Source organism: Cutaneotrichosporon oleaginosum (assembly GCF_008065305.1).
Source record: "Cutaneotrichosporon oleaginosum strain ATCC 20508 chromosome Unknown ATCC20508_contig07, whole genome shotgun sequence".
NCBI classification, from domain to species: Eukaryota; Fungi; Basidiomycota; class Tremellomycetes; order Trichosporonales; family Trichosporonaceae; genus Cutaneotrichosporon; species Cutaneotrichosporon oleaginosum.
In genome coordinates, this window is record NW_027072176.1 from 605604 (window position 1) to 625103 (window position 19500).

General features: G+C 63.0%; 9 protein-coding genes across 9 annotated transcripts; 5 read left to right on the forward strand and 4 right to left on the reverse strand.

Moving 5' to 3' along the window:
- Positions 1–1322: 1322 nt before the first annotated feature.
- COLE_07458 (uncharacterized protein) lies at positions 1323–2582 on the forward strand (the record flags this gene model as incomplete). Its single annotated transcript, XM_018423298.2, has 1 exon — positions 1323–2582. One exon carries the CDS (start codon positions 1323–1325, stop codon positions 2580–2582), a length of 1260 nt encoding a protein of 419 aa, XP_018278613.1.
- A 596-nt stretch (positions 2583–3178) lies between these two features.
- COLE_07459 (uncharacterized protein) lies at positions 3179–3724 on the forward strand (the record flags this gene model as incomplete). Its single annotated transcript, XM_018425405.1, has 1 exon — positions 3179–3724. The coding sequence occupies one exon, from the start codon at positions 3179–3181 to the stop codon at positions 3722–3724; it is 546 nt and encodes a 181-aa protein (XP_018278612.1).
- A 393-nt stretch (positions 3725–4117) lies between these two features.
- COLE_07460 (uncharacterized protein) lies at positions 4118–5698 on the forward strand (the record flags this gene model as incomplete). The annotated part of the gene is made up of 1 exon (XM_018425404.1): positions 4118–5698. One exon carries the CDS (start codon positions 4118–4120, stop codon positions 5696–5698), a length of 1581 nt encoding a protein of 526 aa, XP_018278611.1.
- Positions 5699–6066: 368 nt separating this feature from the next.
- Positions 6067–7227, forward strand: COLE_07461 (uncharacterized protein; the record flags this gene model as incomplete). The annotated part of the gene is made up of 1 exon (XM_018425403.1): positions 6067–7227. One exon carries the CDS (start codon positions 6067–6069, stop codon positions 7225–7227), a length of 1161 nt encoding a protein of 386 aa, XP_018278610.1.
- A 125-nt stretch (positions 7228–7352) lies between these two features.
- On the reverse strand, positions 7353–9192 carry COLE_07462 (uncharacterized protein; the record flags this gene model as incomplete). The annotated part of the gene is made up of 4 exons (XM_018423297.2): positions 7353–8151; positions 8261–8404; positions 8699–8922; positions 9139–9192. The coding sequence occupies 4 exons, from the start codon at positions 9190–9192 to the stop codon at positions 7353–7355; spliced, it is 1221 nt and encodes a 406-aa protein (XP_018278609.1).
- Positions 9193–9718: 526 nt separating this feature from the next.
- Positions 9719–11363, reverse strand: COLE_07463 (uncharacterized protein; the record flags this gene model as incomplete). The annotated part of the gene is made up of 6 exons (XM_018423296.2): positions 9719–9799; positions 9972–10150; positions 10198–10273; positions 10364–10544; positions 10895–11210; positions 11297–11363. 6 exons carry the CDS (start codon positions 11361–11363, stop codon positions 9719–9721), a joined length of 900 nt encoding a protein of 299 aa, XP_018278608.1.
- Positions 11364–11881: 518 nt separating this feature from the next.
- On the forward strand, positions 11882–12517 carry COLE_07464 (uncharacterized protein; the record flags this gene model as incomplete). Its single annotated transcript, XM_018423295.2, has 3 exons — positions 11882–11953; positions 12055–12188; positions 12487–12517. 3 exons carry the CDS (start codon positions 11882–11884, stop codon positions 12515–12517), a joined length of 237 nt encoding a protein of 78 aa, XP_018278607.2.
- A 1764-nt stretch (positions 12518–14281) lies between these two features.
- On the reverse strand, positions 14282–15949 carry COLE_07465 (uncharacterized protein; the record flags this gene model as incomplete). The annotated part of the gene is made up of 4 exons (XM_018425402.1): positions 14282–14443; positions 14497–15512; positions 15562–15754; positions 15812–15949. 4 exons carry the CDS (start codon positions 15947–15949, stop codon positions 14282–14284), a joined length of 1509 nt encoding a protein of 502 aa, XP_018278606.1.
- Positions 15950–16482: 533 nt separating this feature from the next.
- On the reverse strand, positions 16483–18279 carry COLE_07466 (uncharacterized protein; the record flags this gene model as incomplete). Its single annotated transcript, XM_018420375.1, has 7 exons — positions 16483–16540; positions 16576–16649; positions 16682–16813; positions 16848–17109; positions 17141–17714; positions 17752–17808; positions 17841–18279. 7 exons carry the CDS (start codon positions 18277–18279, stop codon positions 16483–16485), a joined length of 1596 nt encoding a protein of 531 aa, XP_018278605.1.
- Between the last annotated feature and the right edge of the window lie 1221 nt (positions 18280–19500).

A 19500-nucleotide genomic window follows, 5' to 3' on the forward strand; every position in this document is an offset into this window, starting at 1 on the left:
CTCTCACCAAGTCTCAGCCCTGACACATTGCCCAAAATCAATTCACACTCCGATCGTGCAAGCAAGCCCGCCTCACGAATGTCGTTGTCCCACATCCTGGCTCTCAACGCCCCCGCCTAAAATGCCGCTCCACTGCCAACCCGTCGCCGGCAACGCCAGAGCGCCGTCCTCCGCTCCGCTGCTCCCGCCGCCCTTCCCTCTTAGGGAGCTTCCTGCCTCTTCCAAAACCACACTCGCCGCCACCCTCGCCCACGGGTCGACAAATAGTCGACTTGCTCATCCCATCATAATAGTCTTCCACGGAAAACGGGAACGTCGCCCTCGGCCTCGGGCTCATCTTCCACGCAGGCACACGCTTGGCCTCGGCCTCCGTTGTCGCCCATACAACAGGTGCACCGCTCGCTACCGAACCTTTCCAGCTCCCTGTCGCGATGTCCTGCCCCGCTTCCTCCTCCCTCAAGGGTACTCGATTTCAACCAGCCACCCCTCATGCCATTAAGAAGCCGGGCAACCATTTTCTGGCCCCCGCAGTTGACTCTCCCCTCATCATTCAGGTCCCAACCTCGATAACATATGTCAGCAAATGCCAAATTCGATTAATGGCTGCATCCAACGGGTCTATGCCACTCACTTGGCTTTCTTTAATGGCCCGCCTTTCTCCTGCAACAGGGCTAACACGGCATCCATGGTAACACCCACGCGCCACACTGCGCAGCTTGATGAGGAGGACAAGCCTTATGGCAACTCAGCACCAGTCGGGAGCGTGAGACAGATGGCCATCCAACGACCTTCCTGAAGTTCAAACCCTCGACTTGCGTCGTCCCGGTGCAACAGCCGAGGAGAACGGCGCACACCAATCTGACATAAGCTTGCTAAGCTCCCATTACGACCGTTGTCAACGAAAACATCTCGAATGCTGCAGAGTAGAATTCACTGCCCAATTCAGACCGGCCGGCGTCTGCTCAATTCAGGCCGCACCGCTCAGCCACCCCATACAAGCGTACACTAGCCATTGATGACCTGACGTATTTGTGAGTGCATGTCTCAACTCTGTGGAGTTGAATTATGACACCCTGAGACGAGTCAGCTAAATCAACGTCGAGCAAACACGGCGACACTGGCACAGCAGACATATAAGCCCCGCCACGCTCTCAACTCATCTCTAACTTCTATTCCCCCCATCTGTACCCACACCACGCACCACACACACCCTGTATCCACACATCACCAGCACTTCCCACCTCTCCACCAACACCTCATCACCGAACTCAGCTCTTCACCACCCAACTCTTCGCTCCCAAACAACTCCAAACCTGCCCACGATGAGCACCACCTCTATCAAGACTTACTCGCCCACCAACTCCACTCTCGACCTTTCGTCGACTCCCCCCACGCTTGACACCAGCATCTCCTTCGACGACATGTCGTTCTTTACTTCCAAGGAGGACAGTGACTCCTCGTCGACCATCAAGAACGAGAGCGAGGCCTCGTCGACCACCAAGAATGAGAGCGACTCTTCGCTCTCCACCAAGGAGGAGATCCACTCTTCATCCCCCACCAAGAACGTCGCCGCCGAGCTCCTCGTCGCCAAGGCCTACATTGCCTCGCTTGAGACCAGTCTTTCCTCCAACGACAAGTCGTCCAGCACGGAGGAGAGCGCCGCTTCGTCGCCCACCACCACCAAGAACGCAGCCGCTGAGCTTGACGCCGCGAACGCCCACATCGCCGCGCTTGAGGCGCAGCTGGCCTTCCGCTCCCGTGTGGACACGCTCGCCCAGCAGGCACAGACCATCGCCGGCCCCCGGGTCGCCCTCGACGCACTCCCTTCCACCCCCGAGACCCTCGCGCCCAGCCTCGCCTCAGTGGACTCGTCCAGCACCTCGCAGGAGAAGGACCGCCTCGCGATCGAGACGCTGCGCGCGACCGAGGGCAGCATCCTCGCCACTCTCACCCACCTCCAGGCCGCCGAGAGCCGCATCGCCATGGCTGAGGCCGAGCGCGACTCGCTCCGCAAGCGCAACGCCAACCTCCAGCAGGCATACATCGAGAGCGTGGGTGACGAGAGCATCCTCCAGCTGGAGGTCATCAAGAGCGACGAGCTTCTTCGCTCCATGACGGCCAAGAAGTTGGAGCTCGAGGCCATGTTCCTCAAGCTCGAGGCCAAGCACGCCAAGCTCGAGGAGAAGTATACCGCCCTCTGCGATGCCAAGCCCAAGCGACACGCCACCATCGTGGCGCTCTTCAAGCGTCGCAAGGTCGCCGCCGAGACCGTCCCAGCGGCGCCCACCTTCCCCACCTACCCCACCATGGTCACCAGCACGACCACGGCCACGATCACCCTCTCCAACTCCGGCACCGACTTCTCGGAGGACGGGTATATGACTGCCCTGGAGGGATACGCTACCGACGATGTCACCATTGGCTCTATTGCCCCGCCCCCCTCTCCCCTCGGCTTCCTTGACCCCGACTGGCCGCTCGAGCCCAACGCTCGCTGCCACAAGCGCAAGTGGTCCACGCTCCGCCGTTGCACCAAGGGCCTCAAGCGCGTCATCTACGTGCCTGCCCGCGTGCCCCTCAACTAAGTTTCCAAGTTTCCGCTCTCATTTGCCGTGGTGTCGTGTCTAAATAGTTATGCATTGTTCTCGTACTCGCAGCCGGGTGCAGTGGGTTGAGTGGGATGTGAGGTCGAAAAGGATGGGAGGTTTTTCGGAAAAAGTTGTGAGTTTTCGGGACCACTCAATTGAAGGAGGGGGTGAGGGAGGGCCTCGCGCATGAACAGTGCAGCGACAAGCATGATGGGGCGATAGAGTTTGGCAGCATGCATACTCACATTGTTCTCCGCTGCAGTCGGAGCTGTACGCGATAGCCACCACTTCTCCCAGGTGGTGCTTTGCCGCGATGGCTGGCTGTGCACGCCCCGTGTGGCGAAGCAGGCTGACAGTGGCGGTTGTGTTGTGCTACCTGCACGTTGAGCGCGCCTTACTTCTCCTCCCAGGCCGGCTGTCCCGCCACTCGGGTCAGCACTACATCAATCCCTTTCCACAGTTTGCCGATCCCCTCATTTCTCCTGCTATATCTCTTTCTCCTCCGTGACCCCTCTCCCGCTACAATGCCATCGCTCTCTACCCCACGATCCCACCTGTCCTCAGCATCCTCCAACGACACACTCACTCAAACCATGCGTCCCTCGCCCTCCTCCAACTTCTCCAGCGGCTCCAGCGCCACTCTCGTCCCGACGATCACCCGCAGCACCAAGTTCCGCGGCACCTCTCCCATTCTCCCCTCGAAACGCGTGGTATACCGCGTCTCCACGTCACCGCTCACCCCGCCCGTGCAAGATGTGCCCGCGTACACCACCGCAGGAGGTATCCAGGCTGGCGCACGCACAGCCACGTTCCGCTTCAGCATCCGCCGCCGCTCACAAGAGACCCGCGTCGGTGAGGCCTTGCCCAGCTTCTTCCCCGACCCAAACTTCACCCAGCCCCTTCTGGGCCGTCACGGGTCGAAGAGTGGCAATGGCAGTGCCGCTGGCGCTCAGAAGTCGATGCGCGGAGTCGACAAGGTTATGAGCGGCATTCGGAGCAGGCGCCACTTGTGGAAGCCGGCCCAGTGGCGCGGGCGTGCGTGCGAGTACGTGCTCATCGAGGACGACAACAGCGATCCGAGTGACGACGGCGACCCGTTTGACGATGGCGACCCGTTTGACGACAGCGCCGTTGTTTGATGTAGATATTGACCCTCAATTTGTTCCGGCCTTACGCCGCTCACTCAGTTACACGCCTAGATCTCGCCTAGATCTACGGGCTCTGCATAGATTGTCGTCTTTGACGCAAGTGCGTTCAACATGGACTGCATTGATGTTATTCTTTCTCACCGCCACCGCCAACACAACCCAAGTGTGGTGTTGCAGCTGTGGTTTGTCTCTACACCATGCCTCCATATTTCCAGCAGCACATCCCTAATCAAAATGGTGACGAAGCTCAACGCTGTGTTTCGGTTGCTGAAACGCGGCCAGATCTCATCAGTCAATCACTCGCATCGCAACCTTCCATAGCCATAAGACACTGCGCCCGCATCTCTTGCACGTCTCACCTTACTTATCGCATTAACTTTCACCATGCCCTCTCTCCGTGGACTCACGCCGACACGCTGGCGCGAGCGGTCTCGCGGGCGCGCCGCGTCTCCCGACGCTCCTCTTGAGCAGGCAACCTACGATATGGGACGACGAAGCCAAGCCAGCTCACAACGACCAGACAGCGGAAGGCAAAGCCGCGCAAGCGGACGACACAGCGACGACAGTGGACGACGAAGCGACGCCCGCCCTGCCTCTCCCATCGACTACGCCCCGCCCATCCTCTCAAAGCACCGCGGCCCCTCCCCCGCCGCCCGGCGCCGTCCCTCCCTGCCCGTCGGGTATCGGCCGCCCTCACCACCGTCGTGCACACACTCCTCGCGCGAAGCAAGCACACCGTCGCTCGACCGCGCCGAGTCCGAGCCGGAACGCGGCCGCGCTCGCTCACGCTCTCGGAAACCAAAGAAGAAATCCTCGTTTTTCCGGGACGACGGCGTGCTCGCGGCGCTGCGCCCAGGCAGCGCGCGCGCCCGTCCGGACGCCGAAGTGATCGCTGAGCTGCGCGCGGAGAGCGACAATTTCCTCCGCACGCTCGCGCACACAGAAGAGCGCCTCGGCCGCGCCGAAACCCAGAGTGCGCGCGCACACACCGAACTAGCGCGGCTGCGTGCGTCGGACGCCGCGCTGCGCGACGAAGTAGCAGAGCTGCGCCGCGCGGCGCTCGCGGCTCAAAAAGACGCCGCGGGTGCCCGCGAGAACGCGCGCCATGCGGACGCCGCGCGCGAGCGCGATGCCGAGGCGAGCGCGACGCGTATTGCTCGCCTCGAAGCCGAACTGGGGGATGTGCGCGACAGATGGCGGTGGTTGAAGGAACACACGGCGTTCCGGGAGGCGTACTCGGGCTTCGTAGGGCAGCAGGTGGGGGATTACGGCGCGTGGGAGGCGTTTTGGCGGCGGCGGCGGCTGCGCGCGCAGGGCGTGTTTGACGAGGTGGCGGACGGGGACACGGAAGCCGGGTGCGCAGAGTTCGAGGCGTGGCTCCGGTTCCGCGAGGACACGGAAGACGCGATGCGCGACGCGCTCGCCGCGCGGCGCGAGGCGTGGGACGCCGACGTCGAGGCCGAAAGAGAGGGGTGGGCGGCCGACCGCAAGCGGTGGGAGGAGGAGCGCGCGGCGCTGCGCCGCCGCGAGGACCAGCTGCGCGCGCAGCTTGAGCACGCGTGCGGCGCCGAGCGCGATGCCGTGCAAACCAAAATCGACAATTTGACCGGATACCTGCGGACCAGCGAGGCGGAGCAGACACGCCTACGCACGGACCTCGGCGAGTCGCGGGCGGAGGAGGCGCGGCTGCGTGCTGCACTCGACGAGGCGTGCGCGACGGAGGCGCGGCTTCGGGCACGCTTGGAGCGGCGAGACGCCGCGCTCGCGCAGTATGATGAGGCCGTCGGTGTGCTCCGGCCACGGTTGGAGACTGAGACGCGCAAGCATGCCGGGTATCGGCGCGCGGCGGCGGGGCTGACCCGCGAAAATGAGCGGTTGAAGGGAGAAGTGGCGCGGTTGCGGGAGAGCGGAGGCAAGGGTGAGGTGAGCGAGGACGAGTTTCACGAGACGGTCGAGGGAGTGTGATACAGACAGGTGGTGCATGCAACGGTTGAGATTGGAGCTACGCGGCGTGGCTATGAGCACAGCTAAAACGAACGGCGCGGCGTGCGTAGATTCATCCGAGACGGCGGCTCGTGTCGCTGCCCGCAAGTGATGCGAGATCGCGAGGTGGCAGTGCAGTCGAGCCCCGAGATCGCGGCGAGATCGGGGCATGATCCGATCACTTGACGGGGGTGTCAGTGATGGCGCCGAAACGCTCTCTATTGTTCTCGCCATCAAGGGGCACGCGCGGGAGGGATATATACATCCCAATCTATGCATGTCTGCGTGCACCCCATCGCCGTTGTAGACTCTATCGCCACCTCCGTGTCCGCCACATAACCCTCCATACGATGCCATCCACCGCGCTCCCGCCGCGCGATCTACGAACCCTCATCGCCGAGATCAGCTTGGGCGCCGGCACGCCCGGATCTCCTACCCGAGCCGCCAGTATCCCCATCGCCGCCGACACCCCCGACGACTCCGACGCCTCCGGCACCGACTCAGACTACACCCCGTTCGCGCACGTCCAGCTCGACGCCACGCTGCTCGACGCCTTCGCGGCCGCCGTGCGTGCCGTCGCCGCGGGCGAGGGTGAGGTGAGCAGGGCGACGCGTGGAGCGGACGTGAGGCCATTCGGCCGCGTGAGGCGCTGCCACACGCACAAGATTTACCGCGAGGACACAGATAGCGAAGACGAGACGCCTGAAGCGGTTCCTGCGCCGACGCGCGCACCGGCGACGAACGCGTCCGTCGCCCCACCCCCCAACGTTCCCGAGTCCGCAACCCAAGGTTCGCCCATCGCCCCGGTCACGCTCGCTCCCACGCTCGCTCCGGTCGCCGTCGCGCCTGACCCCGTGCCTCCCACTCCAGTCGCTTCTTCCGCCGTCGCCAACGCCGCCGCTACCGCCCCGTCCGCTCCCGCCACACCAGTGGCTATCTCCCCCGCTCCCGCCCCACGCGCGGCTGCTTCCGCCCCTGTCCCCAGTCTGGCCCCCGTCGCCGCTCCAGCGGCGGTGACCCCCTCCACCTCTCCCTCCCGCCCTACCGTCCCCGTCCCCGCCGCCTCCACCCCAGCCCCGGCCCCAACCTCCCACCTGTCCCCCCCGCGCGTCCGCCCGCGCCGCCCCGTCCCGCCAGAAGTCGACCTCAGCACCCTCTGCAACCTCCTAGCGGCCACCGCCACCATCCTCACCGCCCTCCACATGGTCGACACCACGCCCCCGCACCCCAGCGTGTACAGGCACGCACTCGCCCGCCTGCCGGCATGGAGCATGCTCGCCGTCGCGGCGTACAGCCTCTGTCTGCAGGCCTGGAGGGTCGCGCGCGCGCCGGGCATGCGGGCGCGCATGCCAGGCGTCTTGTTCGTCCTCGTCGCCGCCGGGTTGTGGTATGAGCGGCCGGACGCGCAGCCACGCTTGCCCCCGTTCGACACGCGCGCGCGATACGGGCCAGAGGAGTACAGCCCGTGGGCGCGCGTCGTCGACCTCGCCCACGGATATGTCACGTCGTAGTCTGCTATCCATGCATAACCTCTATACTACGTCGACGCTTCGCGCTTCGCGGCGCTTCGCACGCTACATGCTGCCGCTCACCGGCCATGCTCACGGGGTCACAGCGCGGCGCGCGGCGCATCGCCCTAGAGGCGCTCGATGACCATGGCAGTGGCCGCGCCGCCGCCGTTGCAGATGGCCGCGACACCCTTCTGCCCGGGCTTGAGCGCGTGGATGAGGGTGACGACGATGCGCGTGCCCGAGCACCCGATGGGGTGGCCGAGGGCGACGGCGCCGCCGCGCGTGTTGACGATGGAGCGGTCAAGGCCGAGGACCTTCTCGCTCGCGACGCCGACGACGGAGAACGCCTCGTTGAACTCCCACAGCGCAATGTCATCCTTGGACACACCGGCGGCCTCGAGCGCCTTGGGGACGGCGAGCGTCGGCGCAGTCGGGAAGTCGATGGGGTCGCACGCAGCGTCGGCGTAGCCCAGGATCTTGGCGATCGGCTTGTACCCCTCCTTCTGGACGACCTCCTCGGACGCGAGGACGACGGCGGCCGCGCCGTCGTTGAGCGTCGACGCGTTCGCGGCCGTGACAGTGCCATCCTTGATAAAGACAGACTTGATGCTGCGGAACTTGTCCTTGAGCAGCTTCTTGTAGTCCTCGTCCTCCTTGACGACGACCTCACCCTTGCGCGTCTTGACGGTCACAGGGGCGATCTCCTCGTTGAACAGGCCCTGGGCCCACGCCTCCTGCGCGCGAGTGTACGACGACTCGGCAAAGTCGTCCTGCTGCTCACGCGAGATCGAGAGCTGCTTGGCAGTGTGCTCGGCGCAGTTGCCCATGGGGAACTTGTTGTAGACGTCAAAGAGACCGTCGACGACGAGCGAGTCCTTGACCTCGTAGTGGCCGAAAACGGGGAGGTGGCGCTGGGTGAGGAAGCTGGGGGTTAGCAAGGGAGCGCGCTCGAGGCCGAAGGCCGAGGACGGGCGGCTGAGGCAGCACAGCAAAGAAGCCGCTAATGACACAACGCCACGCCCAAATCACTCACGGAGCCTGCGACATGCTCTCCATGCCACCAGCGACAGTCAGGCCGCGCTGGCCGAGCTGGATGCCCTGGGCGGACAGCGAGATCGACTTGAGGCCCGAAGCGCAGACCTTGTTGATGGTCGTAGCGTCCGCCGAGAGGGGGAGGCTGGGGTCAGCGTGATGTACGTGGGCACTCGCTTCGCTATCGGGAGTCGAGCGGGCGACTGAATGGGGTGGAATCTCCGTGAAAGAGGCGAGGTTGGCGTGGCTTACTCGGCTAAACCAAGTTCCGCACTCCCCATCCCATCCGGTGCGGCCTTCCAGCGGGCCACCTCGCTCCGCGCTGGCTCGCGCCCCCCTCGTCCTCGGGCTCGACCCCACCTCCCTCGACGCCCGCTCGGCGCTCTCCTCCTCGCTCGACACTCGCTCGGCACTCCTTGCCGAGCACCGCGCCACTCACCCAGCCTTGATGCCGACCTGGCGAGCAGGCGACTGGCCCGTACCGGCCTGCACGACGTGGCCCATGTAGATCTCCTCTACGCGCTCGGGCTTGACGCCAGCCTTGGCGAGAGCAGCCTTGACAGCCGTCACGCCGAGCTCGGCGGCGGAGACCGAGGCGAGCGCGCCGTCCTTGGCGCCGATGGGGGTGCGCTGCGCGCCGAGGATGTAAACGGACTGGGTGGACTGGAGTTAGCGCAAGTACAACTAGCGTCTGCAGGACGCGAAGCGGGCGGGCGGGAAGCGAGGGAGGAAGGATGATAAAGAGATGGGTGGTGACCAGCTGAGTCATCCGTGCCGAGCGCAGCATGGGGCACGGAGGACGCTGAATACACCATGCACGCGATGCTGACGCGTCGCCACTCGCGGCCCAGTGCTCGCCACCACGACAGCGAAACTCACCATGCTCCTGCGCGAGATGTTGGAGATGGAGCGAGTAGAGCGAGCGGCGAACATGAAGGCTGGGTCGGTGGCTGAGAAATCGTACGAGTGGGGACGGTCAGGGATGGGGATTGACCTGTTTTGGGGGAGAGTATTGAGAATAGATGAGAGACAGATGAGATGAGATTATCAAGATGTCGAGTCAAGACGGGGCCACAAAGTCGGCACGGGACATCCATCCATGCATGCACGCCGGAGCGAAGAGACGCCGAGGCGTGCCGGAGCACCCGCCGCCGAAGCCGGCTATTGTCACCTGGCAACCTCGCCTAAAGCGCTCGGAGCCTGGGTGGGAGGTAAGGTCCTAAGGGTGCGGATCAAAGCCGACCTCGCCCGAGGCTTGCATCATTCATATCATCCAGACGGCCAGCCGCATCCGCCCACGTCATTGGATCCCGCTCCTGTACATAACCGCAACATCCAATGCATGATGGAGCAGCAGTTGTCTAGAGTACAGACGGGAGGGGGGGTATGCAACAGAACCTAACAGGAGCAACAAGCCCAGATACGACGAGTGGTGGAGGATTGGCGTCTAGTCGACGGCTTAGACGTACTTGCCGAAGAAGGGGATGAGCGACTGGGCAAGCGTGTACGAGAACACGAGCTTGGGGCCGACGACGAGGATCTGGAGTTAGTCTGCAGAACACGGTGATGGTACGTGATGAGCGGCAAGAGCGGAGGAGCCATCATCATGTGACCGCTCCTCGACGCCACTCAAGTAGATCTCGGTGAAACGCGAGATTATAGATTATCACAATCACAATCCACCTCCACCTCCACCCGTCATTTCCACTCACCTTGGGAGTAAGACCCTTGAAGAACGCGCCCGCACCCTCAGTCTTGAGCATCTCCTTGATGACAGTGACACCCGAGACGTTGGTGTTGAAGTTGGCGTTCTGGATACGCGTCTTCACAACGTCAAGAGGAGCGGCAACAGTGATGGACGCAACGGCACCGGCGACGGAAGCGACAAAGTCTATTATCAGCCAGAGTTCATGTCTGTAAGCAAAAGAGCACACTCACTCTGAGTCCAGGTGGCCTTGGAGTAGTCCTCGAGCTTGAAGACGTACTCCTTGGTGACGGCCGAGCCACCGAAGAGCTGAGGTCAGCATTTGCACATGATATATCATCGCCTGCACGCTCGACGCCCGCTGCGCCGGCTTGCAGCATCGCGCGCATCCACACTCACAGCAAACGAGCCAGGAGCGTTACGGGCCATGGTCCAGCCCCAGCCGCGGTAGAGCGACCCAAGACCCTCCTCAGTGATGAGCTTGACAATGCCACGGCCCTTGAGCGCGTCGGGGTTGGTCTGCATCTTGATCTTGAGGACATCGAGGGGAAGGAGGACGACCTCACCGATACCAGTCAGCCTGGAGTTAGCTTCAGCCCATCCGGTGCGGGTGCGAGATCCGTTCGCCGAGCGGAGGGCCGTGCGGGCATGCGGGGAAGATTGTTGTTGCGGAAAATTGACTCGTTTATTAAAGGCGCCGGGGTGTGTGCGACGATGCGTGTGGTGCACATCGCCCGTCCCACTCGGGCCACTCGGCTTCGCTGTGTTCATGTGTCCGCGCGCATTCTGTGTTTGAAGCCACATGCGCCAAGTTACATGCTTATCGCGCGTGACGTACGCCACGGCGATAACACTCCGCCCTTGATGCTCTGCAGCCCGCGACTCGCCGCCTGCTCCCGACCAAAGTCCTCGTTCACTGCTGACACTCACGAGCCAGCCGTCGCGTGCATGAGCATGCTGCCCGTCTTCTTGCCGAAAGTGCTGCGGAACCAGTCGCCAGACTTGCTGTCGATAACGTCACGGAAGTATGGCTGGCCGCCGAACTTGTACACACGCTGCGCAACCTTGTACCCCGCAGCGTAGCCGAGACCTGGGAAGAGGGAGACAAACTTGCCACCGATGGAGGCGTTGGCGGCGTTGCGGAAGATGACCTGGTTGAGGTTGCTGAGCGAGAGGTGCGAGCGGTTGGACATGAGGCGCTTGGCCACGGTGTCGACGGGGTGGAAGACGATCAGCTCGGCGATACCTGGTGTTAGATGATGAGCGGGGGGTCACGAGGGGGTTAGTTGGCGCCGTCGCCGTGGCTGGTACAAGGTCGCCGCGCCTACTCACCCGAAGTGCCAGAGCCGAGGATACGGGCAGTGCCGCTCTCGCGCTTGAACGAGTCAGTGGGGGCCATTGCGGTGGGTGTTGCTCCGTGTGGGGTATCTAGACTGCTGCTGGCTGTGCTCGCTAGCTGATAGCTGGCGATGCCTTTTGAATGAGGAGGAGGAGGAGGAGGAGGAGGAGGAGATGGGAGGTAGCGAGGTCGAAGAGAAGGAGAGATTCCGGTTCCTCCCTCTGTCGACTGTGGGGAGCCCGTCTTCCCACCCACAGCTCTGGAAAAAGTCATCCGCCCAGGTCGCCCAGCGCCTGCGCCCGCCAGGCACGCTCGCTTAATAGTTTTCTAATGATTCTAATCGGAGTGGGGCATGGCATCCTCCACTAGTAACCGCCACGCGACTTTGCCCCCGCGCGCCACAGCGGAAACACCCGGCGAAAGTCCGCCCGCCCTACGCCCTTCCTCCAGCCTACTGGCCCAGCGCACCTCCCTCCGCCCCCGCCCGCTCGCCCTGGCCCCCCCTCCCCCTCCGTGCTCGCCGTCTCAACCTCCCTGCTCATCACTCTCCCATCCTCATCCCTCACCACTCCAAAACGATGTTCGCCACCGCCGCGCGCCGCACCCTCACCGGCCTCGTTCCCCCCAAGATCGCCACCCCGGGCGCCGTCGTGCGTTTCCTCTCTTCCAACTCATCCCATCCCATCACGCCCCACCTCGCCTCGCCTCGCCTACCCTCGCCTTCCTTCTCCCGAGTCACTACTAACCCCAGTCGTCGGGCACGACCTCGGCCCGCACCCAGGCCGTCATCGACTTCTACTCCAAGCTCCCCAAGGGCCCTCTCCCGGCCTCGGAGCGTGCCGGTGGCCTCCGCGGCAAGTTCTTCGAGGGCGCCAACGCCTCGGGGTGAGTCGATGTGTGGGGGGAAGGTGCAGGGCGCGGTCAATACGCGGGTCGATGGGCGCCCGGCGCGCGTACCATCGCGCGCCCACTGCGTAGCCATTGCGCGCACCGGCGCGATAGATCGCGCGCCGCGAGCTGAGAGGGCGTCGAGAGGGCGTAGCGAAGTTGGACGTCAAGTTGGACGTCGGTCAGACGTCCAACTACACGGTCGCATCCCACCCTCCAGTCTCTCCTACTCTCCGTTCTGCGCCTTGCGCGTCCCCCGCGATCTCAACACTAAGCGAACCCCGCTAACTCACAGCAAGCCTCTCCTCGCTGCCATCTTCACGTGAGTCGCCGGACACGGGAGCATTTCAACTTCCTCCACCCCATCCCCTTCCCCTCCCTCCCCATCGCACATTTCAACACCTCCACCTCCCCCTCCACCAACCCATTTTCACCTACCCATCTCCAACAACTCATCTCATTCCCACTCCTCCCACCTCTCTCCCCCCCTCCCGCACGTTACGTGAGCTGACGGCGCCGAAGCCTCTTCACCGTAGGATACGTTATCGACTATCAGAGTTAGTACAGCGCTTTATCTCGCCCGCAGAGCGCCACAGGAGCGAGAGCTGACGGACAGTGCACCTCAAGCACCACAAGAACGCGCACCACTAGACGAATACGGACACGCTGTTTTTGGTGGAGATGGAATAAGATGAAAGGAACGGTTGGGTGGGGGTGGTGTAGCGCAGGCTGGTAGGGGCCTCTGAAGGCTCGAAGCAGTCGAGGGAGCGCGCAACTGGCGTGGAGTTGATGGTGAGGTAAGCGGTGGGAGCGCGGAGAGGTTGTCGAGAGTGCGTGCGCATCGTGTACCATCCTAGGTGCGCTGGGTGTGGCATCCGAGCGCTGCTCTCCATGCTCGGTTGGACTATCGGGCAGCAGCAAGTCAGACGCCCTCAGCTGCAACGCTTCTCGTGATCTCGTTCACATCACTCTCCGTGCTATCGCACTACGCGTTTTCTCGAAGTAATAACTGAAACACTCATCATGTATACTAACAATCACTCACGCGCACACTCCGCCCCCACGCAGCCACAAGCTCAGCATTCTCCGCCGTCAAACGCTCGATAGCCGCCATCAGCACGCGGTTGGTAGCTTGCACGTCAGCCAGCTCTGCGCGGAGCGCTTTCTCTGTCTCCGCCGCTGCTGGACTGGGGGTGGATCCCCGGCTTAGTCCAGGTCGCGGTCTCGGGCTCGCGGGTGTCTTTGGCCTTGATGTCGATCGTGCTCTACCGCCTGCTGTCGCGGGTCGCTGCCCTTCCGCGGCGAACGCGGGCGATCGCGGGGTGGAGGGCACGAGCTCGTCCCACGCCGCATCAATGTCCGTTTGCAGTTCCTCTGCCTTCGCCGTGAACGCCCGGGCACCAGGACTCGCCCGTCTTGCCCCATCCTCTACCCTCTCCTGCCCCTCCGTACCTCTCTCATCCGTCGTCTGTCCTTCGGTCCCACCCCCCGCTTGCATGCACCGACACACCTGCACGCGCCCAATCTGCTCAAGCGCCGCGACGCGTGCGTGTGCGGCCGCGAGCTCGCGCTGCATCTGGATCATTGGCAATGCGGCGCGCGCGCTGCCGGGTGGCGTGGAATTTAGGGGTGTGCCAGGCGTCGCGGGGATAGACGCGTTCGACGAGCCCGAGACGTTGCGCACCTGCGATGAGCGCGCGGGGGTGCGCGCCAGCGAGGAGCTTGAGGCGCGGAGCGTAAAGGCGTTTGGGCGGAGGCGGGAGGGGGTTGGCGTGCGCGTGCGAGTTGGGGTGAGAGCGGGAGAGGGGCTGCCGCGGTGCTTTGGGGGAGGCGTCGTTGTCGAGGGCGCGAGCGTCGACTTGGTGTTAGACGGCGTCCCGCTCGAGAGGGGCATGTTGTGTGGCGATGGACTAACGCACGCAAGAGGTGGACAGGCGTTATATGCATCGCATGAGGTACATCACGATTACCGACCACGGCCTCGCCCCCGCCGCATGCTTCGCTCCTAATCATGCTCGCTACGTTGACCCCCCCTCTAAACACCAGGAGTCTGATCCTACACCACCCCCTCCTCCGGAGCCGACTACCCACTACAACTTGGACAGATTAATCGGCCACTCGAACGGCCCGCCGTAGTAGTGGTGCACGCTCTTGGTCGTCAGATAGGGCTCGAGGCCCGCAGCGCCCAGCTCCCGCCCCCATCCGCTCTGCTTGTATCCGCCGAAGGGGATTGCGTGCGAGAGAAGTGTGTACTGGTGTCAGTCGTGATGGGATACTCTTGGTCGCGACTGCCACCGCCACTCACCTGGTTCACCCACACCGTGCCCGCCTTCAGTCGCCGCGTGACGCGCTGCACGCGCGCATAGTTCTGCGAATGCACGGCGGCGGCGAGGCCGTAACTCGTATCATTCGCAATCTTGATCCCTTCCTCCTCGCTCCCGAACTTGATGACGCTCGCGACGGGCCCAAAGATCTCCTCGTCGGCGATCTTGGTCCCCATCTCGACGTCGGCAAACACCGTCGGCTGCACAAAGTACCCCTTGCTCCCGTGCCTCTCGCCGCCCGTGACGAGGCGCGCGCCCTTCTTCCCCTCCGCAATGTATCCCATGATCTTGTCGAACTGGAGCTTGGACACCTGCGGGCCCTGGAACGTCTTGGGGTCATTGACGTCGCCGACAGCGAAGGCCTCAGCTTGGCGCTTGAACTCAGCCACGAAAGCATCATACACGCCGGCCTGCACGAGGACGCGCGAGCCGGCGGAGCAACTCTGGCCCATGTTCTCGAACACGCCGAAGGCGGCCCACTTTGCCGCCTCGCCCACGTCCGCGTCCTCGAACACAATGTTCGGCGACTTGCCGCCGAGCTCGAGCGTCACAGCTTTCAAATTACTCTGCGCGGCCGCGACGGCGATGCGGCGCCCCGTCGCCGTCGAGCCCGTGAACGCGATCTTGTCCACGTCCATGTGCCGCGCGAGCGCGTCCCCCGTCACGGCGCCGACGCCGTTGACGAGGTTGAACGCGCCGGCGGGGTATCCCGCCGCGCGCACGAGCTCGGCGAACAGCAGCGTCGAGAGCGGCGTCTGCTCCGCCGCCTTGAAGACGATGCTGCAGCCCGCCGCGAGCGCCGGCCCCACCTTCCACGCAAGCATGAGGATCGGGTAGTTCCACGGCACAATCTGCGCGACGACCCCGATCGGCTCTTTGCGCGCCACGGCGTGTTTCTCTTTGTCGTCGATTTCAATCGTCGTGCCGTGGATCTTGTCCGCCCACCCCGCGTAGTAGCGCAGGCACGCGACAGTGTCTTCCATGTCGACGCGTGCCCCTGGGGTCAGCGAAGAACAGGAAGAGGAGCCGTAGCCTTGGACACATACAGGCGCAAGGCTTGCCGGCATCAACCACCTCAAGAGCGGCTAGACGCTCAATGTTCTGCTCGACCTGGTCCGCGAGCGCAAAGAGCAGCTGTCCGCGCTCCTGCCCCGACACGTTCGTGCCCCACGTGTTTTCGAAAGCGTTGCGCGCCGCCGCCACGGCATCGTCCACGTCCTCAGGCGTAGCGGTTTGGATCTGCCGTCAGCACATTAAAGGAGACGGGGAGTACGAGGGGAGGGAATCCAGACTCACCGTCGCGATGACCTCCTCCGTCGCTGGGTCGATGGACTGCAACGGCTCGCCGCGGCCCGCGACCCACTCGTTATTGATGAACAGGCCCGTGTTGAGCTGGACGCCCGCGACGGTGATGGTGTCTGCGTTCTTCGTCATGCTGTCGCTGAGGGGGAAAAGATGCGAGCATCCGCCAACACCCGCTAGTTATCAATCCGTGCCCACCTCGGCCCGCCATGCGGTCTAGATACCGATACCGCGAGATCTATTCTGGCTGATTACCTGACGCGGTTCCGTGGATCCATCGAGCTTGTTAGGCTTGGCTGATGAGACATGTCTGTAGGCGAAGGTATGTATGCATGTGCGTACACCGCGACGGGGGAAGTGTGAGGACGGGGCGAAGGTGAAGACGCACGTCGCGACGCGTCCGAGGTAGCTCCACTGATCCGCTGATAACCGAGATACCTCCGATCAGTTGCGAACAAGTCGGCTACTCCAATCTCGCAAGCACTCGCGCAATGCTTCTCGTCGCCCACTCGTAAGCACTTCCACATCTGGGCCTTGTGAGTCTGCAGTCTACTTCAATCAGTTCGTGTTGCTCGACTGAAGCAAGAGGAAATGTGGATAAATGGGTAATCGGAAGATCAACCACCGTCCCGCTCATCTAGCTGTCTAGGGCGTATCGCGTATCGCTACGACGCATACTCGGACTTGGCACGCAAGCGGGGCCCGACACGCGCGAGAACGAAGCTGGAGTCAGACGCAACCCTTACAGAGTGACTCACGGAATGGGCGCGAGCAGCGCACACAAGCCCGCGAGCAAGCCGGTGGCACCTTCGGGTCCGAGGCCCTGGTACATCTTCCGTCAGCCGTATACCTCGGTAAACTCACAGGTAGGGCGAAGAGCGGGAAGCCAGCAGCCCAGACGCAGCGGAGCAGCGTGTTGCCCGCCATGGCGCTCGCCGCGTACTTGGGGTACGTGGAGACGAGGAACCCGAATACACAGGTGAAGATGTACACGGACTGCCGTCAGCGACCGCCCTGCGTAGCCACTCACGCCCACGCCAAAGATCAGCGTCCCAAGCATCGGCATAATCCACGGCATCTTGCGGAAACTGCTGAGCGCGAACCACAGCAGCCCTACGGGGGCGAGGATCGCACCCGCCATGCCGACGGGCAGGCGCGTCTCGGGGGCAGGCTTGGTGCCGGCTCTGATCCCCTTGTCCTTGATGCGCGCGATGAAGAGCGGCTGCGTCGCTGTGCCAAGCACCATGCCTAGCCCCAGTGCGAGGAACGCCAACCCGCTCTCGCCGAGTGAGCTGTTGTTAGCGTCGCCCCGTGTCAACGCACAAGTTGTACAGGGTCCTGAAAGTGTAGGGAATCGCGTTGAAGAAGAGGTAGATGATACCGAGGATGAGCGACGTCCACGTGTCCATCGCCAGCGCCATCTTCTCAGACATCATGAGCTTGATGGGCACCCAGAGGGCGGCGGGAAAGACGTCGCGCACCGTGCGCCCGCTCTTCTCGCTTGGCGACGTCCATGCGCCCTCGCCCGTCGAGATACGCAGGCGGCGCGCCTCCTGCTTCTGCACGATTGGGAGGAATGTTTCGGGCACGAGCGTCCACAAGAGGAGGAACTCGACGCCGCCCCATGCGATGATGAGGTAGAATGTTGCGCGCCATGTTACATTTTGGTTCATGTACCCGCCCAAGATTGGGCCCAGGCACGGTCCAGAGAGCGGCGCGAGCGTGTAGATTGCTGTCGGGAGGTCGGTCGTGCCGGGGCGGAACATGTCTGATACAGTGCCACCGGCAACGGAGAGGAAGCCGGCGCCGCACAGACCAGTAATGAGGCGAAAGAATAACAGAATGCCCATATTCTGAGCCGTTGCGATCGGAATGTTGAAGATTGTGAACAGGGCGACTGTCATGAGCTTACAGACGGTGGGCGCTTTCCTCACAAGATACAAGGTAGATAATAGAGCGTCCGTAAAACTCGCTCAGGGGGCCGAGAAACACTGCGTTAGCCTTTTCCGCAAGGCAAGCTTACATGCGCCAACTCCAAACCCCAGGACATACAAGCTCACGCCTGCGACTGCCTCGATGCGCAGAACGTCAAACTCGTCCTCCAAGTTCTGGTACGTGCTGGCCTGAATCGATGACGCGACAGTGACGCACACGGCGGCAGAGCACACGACAATGAGCACCGTCCACTTCTTCAGTGCCGACCAATTGTACGGATGCCTTGGGTCATTGAGGACGAACGAGACAAGATACGCCTCTTCCGGGGGGGACGGGAGTTCGCGCGACGCCGGGCGAGGGATCAGAGCCGCCGTCGAGCCATGCGAGAAGTCGCCTTCGTAGCTCTCGCGCCCGTTGTTGGGTGATGTCCGGCGCGAGTCTTCTGTGAAGCTTGGCTCGAACCGGTATAAGCTCCCGATGTCCGCCTCGGGCACATTGAGCGGTAGCAGGCGGTACACCTCACCCATGCCCTCCTCGGCTTGCCGCTCGGTGTAGTGCTCGCCGTATGGGAGCTCTGGGAGGGGTGTAAGCGCGCCGATGGGTCGCGAGGCGAGCGGCGAGCGTGGCGAGTACATTGAGTACTCGGAGTCGGGGCTGAAGGGGATGATCTCCGTCGCGGGCGGCCAAGGCGAATCGTACAGCTGAGCCATGATGTGCGAAAGAACATGTGAGGACGAGAAAGTAGTTCGGGCGACTGGGCAACTAGGCAACGGAGTGGGGGGCTAACGCAGGCACAGCCTACGACACTGGGCCGCCACCAGCCGGATTGCTGACACTGGCTGGTTAGCTCATAGCTCACCGTTCCCAGATCGCCATGGAAGCGCCCGCCGTGCAATGCGCAAGTCGTGTCCTCGGCCTCGTTGTGCGGATCCATTGCGGAGCCGAGGAGGGAGCGACGGTATTGCTGTACGGCTCGCCTATCCGAGGCGATGCATGGGCGGGACGTCCGCGTCTCGCCGGCCCACGCCCAAGCAGGTCACGAGCGCAGGGTGTGTACGTTTAAGCATGACTGTGCATGCGTCGCAAGTCGGTGCAGCAGTTGTGGAGCGTAGGCATGACGGAGCTTGACGAGCTGGAGGGAGGCGAAGAGAGGCGAGGAGAGGCTTCGAGGCTTGGATGAGCTGGGGAATGACATCTGATGTCTGATCGATCGGATCACGTGTTGACCCTCCAAGAATGTGGCGGACTTTGATCTCTATTCTTTCCGCACAGCTCTTTCGCCCTCCGCTTCCGTTCCGCACGCGACTCGTCCTTCCACTCGCGCGAGCTGTCCTTGCAGCATGCGGTGCAGTCAACTCAAGCCTCAGATTCCTGGGGCGGTGGGAAGCATGATCGTCTCTGTACATCGCTGGTACAGAAGTCTTATTATGGTTACGCTTGAAAGCGGTGATGGGGTTGGCGGAGCCGAATATAGCGTCGCCAAGGGGCAGCGAGCAACGAAGCGATTCCACATGTCCACACCGAGGAATCTGCTCTTTTCACAGCGCCTCGAATCGCATTCCACTGGAGGAGCGGTGGTGCAGTGCGGACACGGAGGACAGCAGCGCCGCTTACTCCGATCAGCGAGGAGGACACCGACGCCCCAAGCTATGTGATCCCCTGGTCTTCCACTCTGCGGAGGCGAGGAGAGGACCGGGGCAAGCCATCGTCTATAAATTGGCAGGCATCTAACGCCCAACCTCATCAGC